At 37.9% G+C, this 12,242-nt stretch overlaps 1 protein-coding gene across 2 annotated transcripts in view; it reads left to right on the forward strand.

Moving 5' to 3' along the window:
* Nucleotides 1–12,242, forward strand: part of AGO3 (argonaute 3, RISC catalytic component) — a 125,647-nt gene that overhangs the window by 23,504 nt on the left and 89,901 nt on the right. The window contains exon 2 of one of the 2 annotated variants that reach the window (XM_018041517.1): nt 3,102–3,273. In XM_018041517.1, coding sequence (XP_017897006.1) covers nt 3,102–3,273 — 172 coding nt within the window. Of the gene's footprint in view, nt 1–3,101; nt 3,274–12,242 lie in introns of those variants that run through there. The other variant, XM_018041526.1, reaches the window with a different exon arrangement.

Consider the following 12,242-nt stretch of genomic DNA (forward strand, 5'->3'; position numbering starts at 1 on the left):
CAGTCTTGATTCCAGCTTGTGTTTCTTCCAGTCCAGCATTTCTCATGATGTACTCTGCATAGAAGTTAAATAAGCAGGGTGACAATATACAGCCTTGATGTACTCCTTTTCCTATTTGGAACCAGTCTGTTGTTCCATGTCCAGTTCTAACTGTTGCTTCCTGACCTGCATACAGATTTCTTAAGAGGCAGGTCAGGTGGTCTGGTATTCCCATCTCTTTCAGAATTTTCCACAGTTGATTGTGATCTACACAGTCAAAGGCTTTGGCATAGTCAATAAAGCAGAAATAGATGTTTTTCTGGAACTCTCTTGCTTTTTCCATGGTCCAGCGCAGCAAGGTGAGTTCCAGTCCCAGTTCTGCTACTAAAACAAAAAGACATCCTACAGACTGGAAGAAAATATTTGCAAATGATTCAACCAACAGGGGCTTAATTTACAAAATATAATATATAAACAGCTCCTACAATTCCATAACCAAAAAAAAAAAACCCACTCAAAAAAACAGACAGAATACCTAAATAGACATTTTTCCAAAGAAGACATACAGATGGCTAACAGGCACATGAAAACATGCTCCACATCACTAATTAAAAATGCAAGTCAGAACTATAATGAGGTATCACCTCACACCAGTCAGAATGGCCATCATCAAAATGGCCATCCTACACATTGTTTGAGAGGGTGTGGAGAAAAAGGAACCCCCCCTACAGCATTGGTGGGAATGTAAATTGTTGCAGCCACTATGGAATACAGTATGGAGGTTCCTCAAAAACTAAACATAGAGTTATCATATAATCTAGCAATCCCAGTCCTGGGCGAATACCCTCACAAAAGTATAATTCAGATACATGAACCCCTAATCCATAGTGGCACTGTATACAATATCCAAGGCATGGAAACAACCTAAGTGTCCATCAGCAGATGAATGGATAAAGAAGACGTGAGTTACATATAAGGGCTTCCCTGGTGGTCAGCTGGTAAAGAATCCGCCTGCAGTGCGGGAGACCTGGGTTCCATCCCTGGGTTGGGAAGATCCCCCTGGAGAAGGGAAAGGCTACCCACTCCAGGATTCTGGCCTGGAGAATTCCATGGACTGTATAGCCCATGGGTTCGCAAAGGGTCGGACACGACTGAGTGACTTTCTCTTAACTTCATTTCTTCATACATGGAATATTACTCAACCATTATATATATATGTGTGTGTGTGTATAAATATATATATATATGGATAAAGAAGATATGCTACATATATGTAACATAATATTGTTATTACTCAGCCATTAAAAAGAGCAAAATAATGCCATTTGCAGCAATATGGATGGACCTAGAGATTATCATATTATGCAAAGTAAGTCAGAAAAAGACAGGGACTTCCCTGGTGATCCAACGGCTAAGACTCCATTCTCCCAATGCAGATCGCTTGGGTTTAATCCCTGGTTAGGGAACTGAATCCCACATGCTGCAACTGAGAGTTCACATAACTCAACTAAAAGAATCCTGCATGCTACAGTGAAGACCAGGCACAGCCAAATACATAATTTTTTTTAAAGAGACAAATACCGTATGATATCACTTATATGTGGAATCTAAAATACAACACAAATGAACATGTCTAGAAAACAGAAACAGACTTACAGACATAGAGAACAGACTTGTGGTTGCCAAGGAAGAAGCAGGTTGGAGGCGGGAAGGACTGGAGTTTGGTAGCAGATGGGAACTATTACACGTAGGATGGATAAACAACAAGGTCCTATGGTATGGCACAAGGAACTGTATTCAGTATCCTGTGATAAACCAAAATGGAAAAGACTATGAAAACGGATATATGTATAACTGAGTCACCTTGCTGTAAAGCAGAAATTAAACACAACATTGTAAATCAACTATACTTCAGTAATGTTTAAAAAATAAAAATAATTATTATAAGATATAGTAAGAGCTTGGTAAATTTATCTGTTGTTTATGTTCTGATTTGATCCTGACAAGATTCATGAAAAATAGCCAGATTAGGTATTATTTCTGTTTTATAGATCAGGAAATAGAATTTAAGGGCTATTACTATGTAACAAACAGCAAGTGGTTAGGGGCTTCCCTGGTGGCGCTAAGAACCTGCCTGCCAGTGCAAGAGAGGCTGGTTCAAGAAGAACAAGCCAAGAAGATCCCTTGGAGTAGGAAATGGTAACTACAGTATTTTTGCCTGGTGAATCCCATGGACAGAGGAGCCTGGCAGGCTACAGTCCGTGGGGCCGCAAAGAGTTGGACATGACTGAGTGACTAACACACACTTTTGTTTATTGTGAATAGTACTGCTATGAGCATAGGTATATAATTATCAATAGCCCGCTTTCAGTTCTTTTGGGTTTATACCCAGAAGTAGATAATAGATCTATTGGATCATATGATAATTCTGCTTTTAATGTTTTGAGGAACCACTCTATTGTTTTCTAAAGCAGCTGTACCATTTTACATTTTATCAGCAATTTTTCAAATTTTATCTGCTTTTGTGTACCAGTAAACTGTATTTTTCTAGGACTTTGTCTAATTCATCAAACTTTCAAATTTATTAACAGTGTTTGTAATGTCTTTGGTATTTGTAGTAATACATTTTTTCCATTTATATTGGTTACTTCAACCTTTTTTCTCATGTTATAAAAGTTTGTGTTGTCTGGAATTTATCACTTTATTTATCTTTTCAAGTAATTGATTTGTGCTTTGTTGATCTTCTTTTTGTTTGTTTGTTTATTTTGTTCATTTGCTCTTACCCTTCTATAAGATTATTCTGCTGTTGGTCACACACTCTTTGGATCTGAGTGGTTTGTGAATTTGTGGTTTGCTTATGCTTACCTGGGTTTGTGTGATTGTTTTTTCCCCCCCTTCCAAAACAAGTTTTCAGAGGTACCCTGTTTTTTTCTCTGTATGTTTTAATGAAGAAAGTAAATTGGAGTGAAAGAAAGGGGTCTTAGAATTGACATCATTTTTCAGCACTAGGCTTTAATCATTATCGGCCGTACTTAAAATTCTAACCTGCTGTGGTTGACAAGATTATCAAATGCAGCTTGTAACAGTGTTTTTGTCTCTCTTTTTTTCCCCTTCCCTGGCAGGACCCGTTGGGGCCCAGCCCCTACTCATGGTGCCCAGAAGACCTGGCTATGGCACCATGGGCAAACCCATTAAATTGCTGGCTAACTGTTTTCAAGTTGAAATTCCAAAGATTGATGTCTACCTCTATGAGGTAGATATTAAACCAGACAAGTGTCCTAGGAGAGTGAACAGGTAAGAATCAAGAAGTCACAGAGATCTTTTGCTGTTGGTTTTTGTCTTTGCTTTAGAACTTATGTTTATCTTGTATGTCTAAATAGCAGTGTTTAATGTCTAACAGTTTGACCAAGAACACATGGTAATTTTCTTTGAAATTGATTGTATTTCAGAGCTGTGATAATGGGGGAAATCTACAAATAGTCTTGAAATTTTTCTGTTATAGTAACCTCATATGCTTTCTCTGTGATAATAGAAAAGGTCCAACTCATTGTTACGTGCTCTTAAATCAGACTGAGCATTTTTTTCCTTTGCTATTAGGTAATATCTATCTGTGCTTTCTTTTCTCTTCCCACCCACCTTGACCTGATTTGGCCCTTCTGTAATGTTCCGTTTGAGACGATGGTGATTGTCATAGTTTTATGCCTTCCCATCCTCAACTCCTCTAACTGTTCCTGACTCTTATATAGGAACAAGTATATATGACATATAAAGATTTTCAGTCTGCTCCTAATAAGCTTCTCTCACTCCCTCCAAATACTATGGATGTGGATATGGTTTAGGTAATACAGGAAATGTGAAAGGAATTTGTGACATGATGTACACCACAAACGAGGTTTTTTAATTGTTTTTTTACAATGTTGTGTTAGTTTCTGCTGTACAGTAGCATGAATCTTCTATAAGTATGCATATACTCCCTCCCTCTTGAGCCTCCCTCCCACTCCCTCCGGTCATCACCGAGTGCTGAGCTGAGCCCGCTGTGCTGTATAGCAGCTTCACGAGCTGTCTGTTTTACACACAGTAGTGTACATATGTCAGTGCTACTCTCGATTTGTACCACCCTCTTCTTGGCCCCTCCTGTGAGATAAGATCCATAAGAAGTATGAAATAAATCAGTACTAAGAAACTTTGTAATAACATGTAACAGAAAACCCCTATCATATGAGTGTCATAATTAACATGTAATACGGAGTTCTTTCTGAGGTCAGGAGGCAAGTTGTAGAGTATTACAAGTGGAGAAACCTAAGGTATCAACTAATCTGATACCTTTTTTTCCCCCATACCTTCTTTATAGCTGAAATCCAGAAAGGTTGAGAGGCTTATTCAGCAACGCTTGCTAGTAGCAAATGTGAGACCAGAACTCCAGAATCCTGACGTGATAGTTGTTAAGAAACAATTTCTAAAGCAAGAAGGAAAGGAATTGAATTAATCTAAAGAGTTGGTAGAATTGCAGATAGCTGTAGTAAAGAAAGCACTTTTTTTTTTTTTTTTTTTTTTAAGATAAGGCAGCAGTAACAAAGATACAAACTCCAGGAGATAGTGAAGGACAGGGAAGCCTGGCGTGCTGCAGTCCATGGGGTCGCAAAGAGTCGGACATGACTTAGCGACTGAACAACAACAAAGGTATGGCAGTTGAGGAGAACCAGGTGTACTGACCTAAGCCAGGCTTAGAGGGGAGGTTCTAGTCAGTCACTGCAGTGCTTGCCATCTATGAGTGGATGATTACCTAATCTTGCTGTAGCCTCCACCTCTTCCTGAGCTTTGGACTGACACCTTACTATCTATAAAGGACTCCAAACAACTTATTCTCTGAATCGTCCTCCCCACACTCTGCTCATGTTGCTGTATTCTTTTTCTCTACCTAAATTCCCAAACTAGAACTTCCTTTTCCTCCTATTGGTGATCATGTCCTATTGCTTCTTTTTCAGAAATTATTGCCTTATCTGGCCCCCTCTATCCGTATTACTGCCACCTTGGTTTCAGACCCTTATTTGTTGCCTTGACTATTGTAATGACCTTGTCTGCCCTAACATCTCTTTCTCTCTCTGTTCTCCTTACATATCTACACTTTTGGCATAGTTATCCTTTTAAGTAAAAAATCTGATTATTTCACTCCCCTACTTTTAAACGTGTTCAGCTGCCTGCTGCCTGCTGCCTACTGCCTACAGAATAGCATCCCAAGTTTAGTATAGTATGCCCTTCTTAGTTTGGCTCTAACCTTCATCTTTTTTCATATTCTGCAACTCCTACCTGGAATGCCTTCTCTGCCTTTATCTATCTGGCAAACTTCTATTATTTTTCAAGACGAACCTTTTGAACTCCATAGTCAGATGTAGTTCACTTTTTAAAGTAAATAATAACTGGCAGTTTATTAATCAATGGAGTATATCGCACAACAAATTCCCTCACATCTTTCAGGAAGAAAACCCTTTAGATTTGAAGAATAAAGACATCAACCACTGAATTTGGACATCGTTAAAATGTGCTTTAAATATTTCTTTGGGAAGAGGGACACAACACTTCTACTCAGGAGAAACCTACAGTCCAGGTCTTTTATTTTCTTTATAGCCATTGTGACATGAATTCATGGAGAATGGGCTCAGCAGTTCAGGCTCCTTCCCACTGGTTCTCACAGAGTGTACGTCTCTAGGTGGAGCAAGCTGGAGCTTCAGCTGAACCCAAATACTTTTCTTTTTGGCTCCCTTCTTTTTCTAATCATTTTCCTTTACACATTTCAGGAAGCTGTCTTGGCTCTTAGACTGCTTAGTGTGCTCCATGTGCACATTAATTCTCTTGGCAAGAACCTTGCCCTTAACTTGTTTGTTTACACGGATGCCAACAGCATGCGAGGTAGCACTGCAGACTCTTCCAGTTTTGCCACAGTAACATTTATGGGGCATTCCTTGTCAAGAATGGTGCCCTCCCCTTGTATCTACAGTACCACCTCTCTTGTTGATGTGTGTGATATATGTGGCAGGAGCAACTCCATGTTTCCTGAAAGGCCTAGAGAACACACAGCGAGTACCCCTCCTCTCTCCCTTTGTGTTGGTCATTTTGGAAAAATGCTGGAGGATGGCGGTTCCAGCCGAAAGGCCAGCTCATTCTACTATGACCTTGTAGTACTTGATTGGTATGCACTTTTGTTATAATATTTTTAGTACAGTATTTGTTGCTACCTTCTTCTCTCAGCATAACCTCTTCATGAGAAGTTATATTCTTTATAGCCTTGATCTTAGCTCAGTGATTGGCACAGAGTAAATAAAATGAACGAAATGCTTATAAAACTAAGAGAGGATGAGTGTAATGATGAGAGACAGGAAAGAGAACTGTACATTACAGAGGGCTTCGTATGCCTAGATACGGATGTTCAGTGCCCTATCCTCTCTCCTAGAATATGCAGGTTAGTCTTTATCATAGTATCCTTTTCTTTTGTCTGTCTTTGTGCTTACAGGGATCACCCATCTCATGCTGCACTCTCAAAATTCTCCTTTTCTTGTTTCTCGAAACTAAGGTGTTAATGTGTAAATTTGAACAAGGGATAATCCTTACCTTTCTGGTAGATGTTTACATTTTTTAAAGGCATTTATTAATCTAAAGAAATCTCTTAACTGATAGAATGTCTAAGGCAGATATTTCTTAGCTGAGTTTCTTCTTATCATCTCTCCAGCTTGCCCTGCCTGAAAGAATTGTCCTAAACTTTAGCACTATATAGTGGAGAATTCTTATATGTTATTTATTGAATAGGAAAATTATATAATGATAACGTTAGAAACAGAGATCAAATTGCCAACATTTGCTGGGTTATGGAGAAAGCTAGGGAATTCCAAAAAAATTTGCCTCTGTTTCATTGACTCTGCCAAAGACTTTGTGTGGATCATAATAAACTGTGGAAAGCTCTTAAAGAGGTGGAAATACCAGACCATCTTACCTGTCTCCTGAGAAATCTGTTTGCGGGTCAAGAAGCAACAGTTAGAACCCTGTATGGGCAGGGTTGTCTGCTGCCACCCTGTTTGTTTAACCTGTACACCATGCACATCATGAAAAATGCCCGGCTGGATGAACTCATCCAAGCTGGAATCAAGATAGCGGGAGAAACATCGACAGCCTTAGATATTTGGATGATACCACTCTATTGGCAGCAAACTATGAGGAACTGAAGAACGTCTTGATGAGGGTAAAGGAGGAAAGTGAAAGAGCAGGCTTAAAACTAAATATTAAAAAAACTAAGATCACAGCATCCGGCCCTATCACTTCATGGCAAATAGAAGGGGAAAAGGTGGAAGCAGTGACAGATTTCCTCGTCCTGGGCTCTGAAATCACTGTGGATGGTGATTGCAGCCATGAAATCAGAAGATGATTGCTTCTTGGCAGGAAAGCTATGACAAACCTAGACAGTGTGTTGCAAAGCAGAGACATTACTCTACCGACAGAGGTCCGTATAGTCAAGGCTATAGTCTTCCCAGTGGTCACATAAGGTTGTGAGAGTTGGACTGTAAAGAAGGCAGAGCACCTTCAAACTGTGGTACTGGAAAAGACTCCTGAGAGTCCCTTGGACAGCAAGGAGATCAAACCAGTCAATCTTAAAGGAGATCAACCCTGAATACTCATCGGAAGGATTGATGCTGTAGCTGAAACTGCAGTATTTTAATCATTTGATGTAAACAGCTGACTCATTGGAAAAGTCCCTGATGCTGGGAAAGATTAAGGGCAGAAGGACAAGAGGGCGTCATAGGATGAGATAGCTGGATGGCATCACCAATGCAGTGGACGTGAATTTGGGCAAACTTCAGGAGATGGTGAGGGACAGAGGGGCCTGGCATGCTGCAGTCCACGGGGTAGCAAAGAGTCAGACATGACTATGTAACTATGTGACTGAATAGCAACAGTGTTAGAGCAACAAAATCACTTGAAGACAAAATGGGTTGGAATTGAGGGAATGATAGGAGTTGGAGGCTTGGGACTTAGAGCTATGTCAGTTAAGGTGTTTTTTTTTTTTAGTATTTCAGATGAGTCTCTCATAAGAGACTGAGGCAGTAGCAGTAATGTTGGGTAAAAAAGACCAAAATTATTTATATTAGATTTGTTCCTTTTCTTACCTTTTTTTGGTAAAGGAATAATCACACGTTATCTGTGTGTATATGAAGCTGTGTACCACAGAGTTTCAACATGTTGGTTAAATTTGAGAGGAACATATATATAATAAATTAGTGTGGTACATTCTGGTTTTAATTTACAGCCCTGTTGACATCCCTAATTGCATTTCATCTTTATGTTGCTTTGTCTTCTTATGTTGTTTGTCAGTAGAAGTAAAGGATCTGTAATTTAAGATGTTTCCAAATGGAAATTTTTTAATCATGTACCTTTTATTTGAGTTTTGACAGGAGCTAGAGGATTTCTTTGGGACTCTAAAATTGGCATTAACCAACTTTATACTTTGTTAATAACATTGACTTAATTTTATGTCAGCATCCACGAAACTTATTCCTTTTGTTTTCTGCAGAATACTAGTTCTTGCCTTCACTTTTTGCCGTATTACATACAACTAGTCATTTAAAACTGTTGATGGGCTTCCTAAATTGGTTCAGTTCTTACACTTCAAAAACTAGAATTCCAAAAGTTAGAAGAAACTCAATAGAACTTTACAATGCCTTTTCAATATTAACTAAATAGTTATGAGCCAAAATATAGCAGTATTTAAATCAACACATATGAGGTTTCTCTTGTCCATATGCCACATGCTCAAATATTTGGAACTATGACATTAATCATACTAGTAGAATGATGTATTGCAGCCAAGCAACTTTCCACTTTAGTCAGAAGAGTTTTCTTGGACAGAATATGCAGGAAATGCTTGTGAATCATCTTGTGAGTCAGTTTTTCTACCTTAGATTTTCCTTCTGTTGCTTTTTTCGTCCTTTCCTCACTTCTTTTCAGGAGTGTGTATCTATGTGTTTCTTTTTTTCCCTATTTAATGTTTTGATTTTAAAATCATCATTAGTTAAAAGCAGGTTTCAGATGTTTCTAGGTGCTTTTTTACAAGTGAATGGTATTAATAACTAAAAGTTAATTTTTAGAAGTATTATGACCTAGAGTGTAAAATCTGTAACTTGAGATTTTTATGCTCATTTGTCCAACTACTAAATATATATCAGGGTAAATCCTCAGTAGGCTGTTAACGTACTTACTCAAAGTTGTTAAATAGTGAAATAGATGTGAAAATTGTATAGACAGCATGATTATAAAGGCAAGATCTACTTGTATAAAGATTTGAAGGAATCTTGAAATGGTAATAGAGTGATCAAATTTTTGATTTAATTTTCTTTCATAAATTAAACATTATCTTACAGTCATTATATTAGGATGATTGTGCTTACTCACTCAGTCGTGTCAGCTGTGACTCTTTGCCACCCTTTGGACTGTAGCCTGTCAGTCTCATCTGTCCATGGGATTTTTCAGGCAGGAATCCTGGAATGGGTTGCCATTTCCTTCTCCACAGGATCTTCCTGACCCAGGAATTGAACCTGCATCTCCTATGTCTGCTGCATTGCAGGCGGATTCTTTACCTGTTACTATTCTATTACGATTAATGACATAGTGCTGAATATTTGTGCATATCACATGCGGATGTAATATAATTCTGATGGTTGAATTTTAGAAGGAAAAAATAAATCTGTATTGAAAAGATTTTGGCTTTTACGTAGAAATCATCACAAGTCAGAGTGTTTGAAGAAACTCTCTTTTGTTATTAGGAATATTATTGACAGTGTTATTACTAGGGTAGTGTTCCAAGAAAGGGACATTCTTTTTTTAAATAGCAACTTTATTGATATACAATTCACACAGTACACAGTTCACTCATTTAAAATGTACAATTCAGTGTTATTTAGTATGTTTACAGTGATAGTGTACAACCATCTCCCCAGTCATACTTTATTTAGAACATTTTCTCCTCTGCCAAAGAAATCTCGTACTCATTAGCAGCCACTCCCCATTTCCTCCCTCCGTGCATCCCTCCCTCCCTGCATCCCTGCGCAACGCTAGCCTACTCTTTGGCTCTGTAGATTTGCCTTTTCTGGACATTTCAGTATAAATGGAATCATACAGTATGTGGCCTTTTGTGTGACTGACCTCTTTCATTTCACACGTTTTCACATAATGTTGTAACAGAAAGAAGTGAAAGTGTGAGTCGCCCAGTCATGTCTGACTCTGTGCAACCCCACAGACTGTAGTCCCCTAGTCTCCTCTGTCCATGGGATTCTCCAGGCAAGAATACTGGAGTAGGGTAGCCACTTCCTTCTCTGGGGATCTTCCTAACCCAGGGACTGGATCCTTGTCTACCTGCATTGCAGGCAGAGTCTGAGTCACCAGGGAAGTCCCTTAATGTTGTAGTATCTATTAGTATTTCATTACTTTTTATTACTCAATAAGATTCCATTGTATGGATATTTTGTGTTTCTGTTCACTTGTTGGTGGATGTGTGAATTGTTTGCACTTTTTGGCTCTTAAGATTTATGTTGCTGTTTACATTCATGTTTTCATTTCTCTTGAGTGTATACCCAAGAGTGGAATCAAGTAGTAACTCAGTGTTTAATCTTTTGAGGAACTGCCAGAATCTTCCAAAGAAGATGCATCACTTTACATTCCTGATAGCAGTGTGTGGTGATTCCAGTTTCTCTATATCCTCATTAACATGTTATCTGTCTTTTTCACTAGCTATCTTAGTAAGTGTTGAGTAGTATCGCGTTGTTACTTTGATTTACATTTCCCTGATGGCTAATGATGTTGGGCATCTTTTTGTGTACTTATTGGCTATTTGCGTATTTTTAGAGAAATGTCTGTCCAAGTCTTTTGCCTATTTTTAAATTAAATCATTTGCCTATTTTGTTACCAAGTTGTAGGAATTCTTTATACCGTATCAGATAAGATGATTTGCAAAAGTTTCTCCTTTTGTGCACCTTGCCTCTTTTACTTCCTTTTAAAATTTTTTATTTTTCTTGCAATTGAGATATAGTTGATTTACAATACTATATTAGTTTCAGATGTACTACATAATGATTTGACATTTAATAGATTATATTCCATATAAAGTTATTATATAAAATATTGGCTGTATTCCTTTTGCATTTTCACTTTCTTTGAAACACATTTTTATTTTGATGAAGTCTAGTTATTTTTTCTTTTGTCAGCTGTTCTTTTGGTGTGTTTTGAGGGGTATACTTCTGATTAAAATGATTTAGAAGACATACCCAAAAAAACACTGCCAGTGAAAAGGAAATGGTTTAGTTTTGCATGTTCAGCTGTCTTGGGAAACTGTACCATGCAAAGTGCATCATTTTTAAAAAGCAAGTTTTATTCGCCTTGTTAGTTGTTAGTCACTTGTAAGTAGCATCTAAATAAATTACTCACTAATCTTTTGGCTGATATTCCTACAATATATTTGAAATTCAAAGGTATTTTTCAAAGATACTGTTGTAAATAAAGATATGTCTAAACATAGGGACTAGTAGGTAGGGTTTGTTTTTAACATCTATCCATTTGAGTAGATTTAAATTACAATAACAGCTGTATAGTATTCCATTGTAGGATGTGCCTTGATTGTTTACTTCTAGCCTGCTCCTTTTTTTTTTCTTAGACTGAGTTAATTTAAAGCAGTTATCTGAATGTGCTATATCACTGTACCAATTAAGAATGCTATTGGTACTAGATTTCAACATTTATGGATCTGACTAGAACTATAATTCTAAATCCTACAGTAACTTTTAAAAACTTAAAGATCGTTTTTTAAATCTTCCCTATGTTTTCTTAACTGTTGAATTTATTATGCATCTGTTTTGTGTCAGGCACTGTGCTAAGCTCTGGGGATAACAAGATAAATAAGACATGATTCCTGCCAAGGATTTTGTAGTCTGTGTAGAGTGACAAGTTCTGTGAGATGTGTGGAGTACTGATTCCCAATTTTGGTTATGGAGGTAAATAGAGCAGATGACATGCTATCTGAGCTGAATAGTTACCTGGTGGAGCAGGGGAAAGAATATTCCATATAGAGAACATGAGTAAAGGTATGACATGTTTATGTAACAGAAATTGGCCAGTATAAATAGAGTAGATAGAGTTTGAAAAGTTGGCCAGGGAATAGGTTCTAAAGGATCTTAAATCCATGGTGCTGCTGCTGCTGCTGCTGCTAAGTCGCTTCAGTCGTGTCTGAC

Source organism: Capra hircus, chromosome 3 (assembly GCF_001704415.2).
Source record: "Capra hircus breed San Clemente chromosome 3, ASM170441v1, whole genome shotgun sequence".
Classification (NCBI taxonomy): domain Eukaryota; kingdom Metazoa; phylum Chordata; class Mammalia; order Artiodactyla; family Bovidae; genus Capra; species Capra hircus.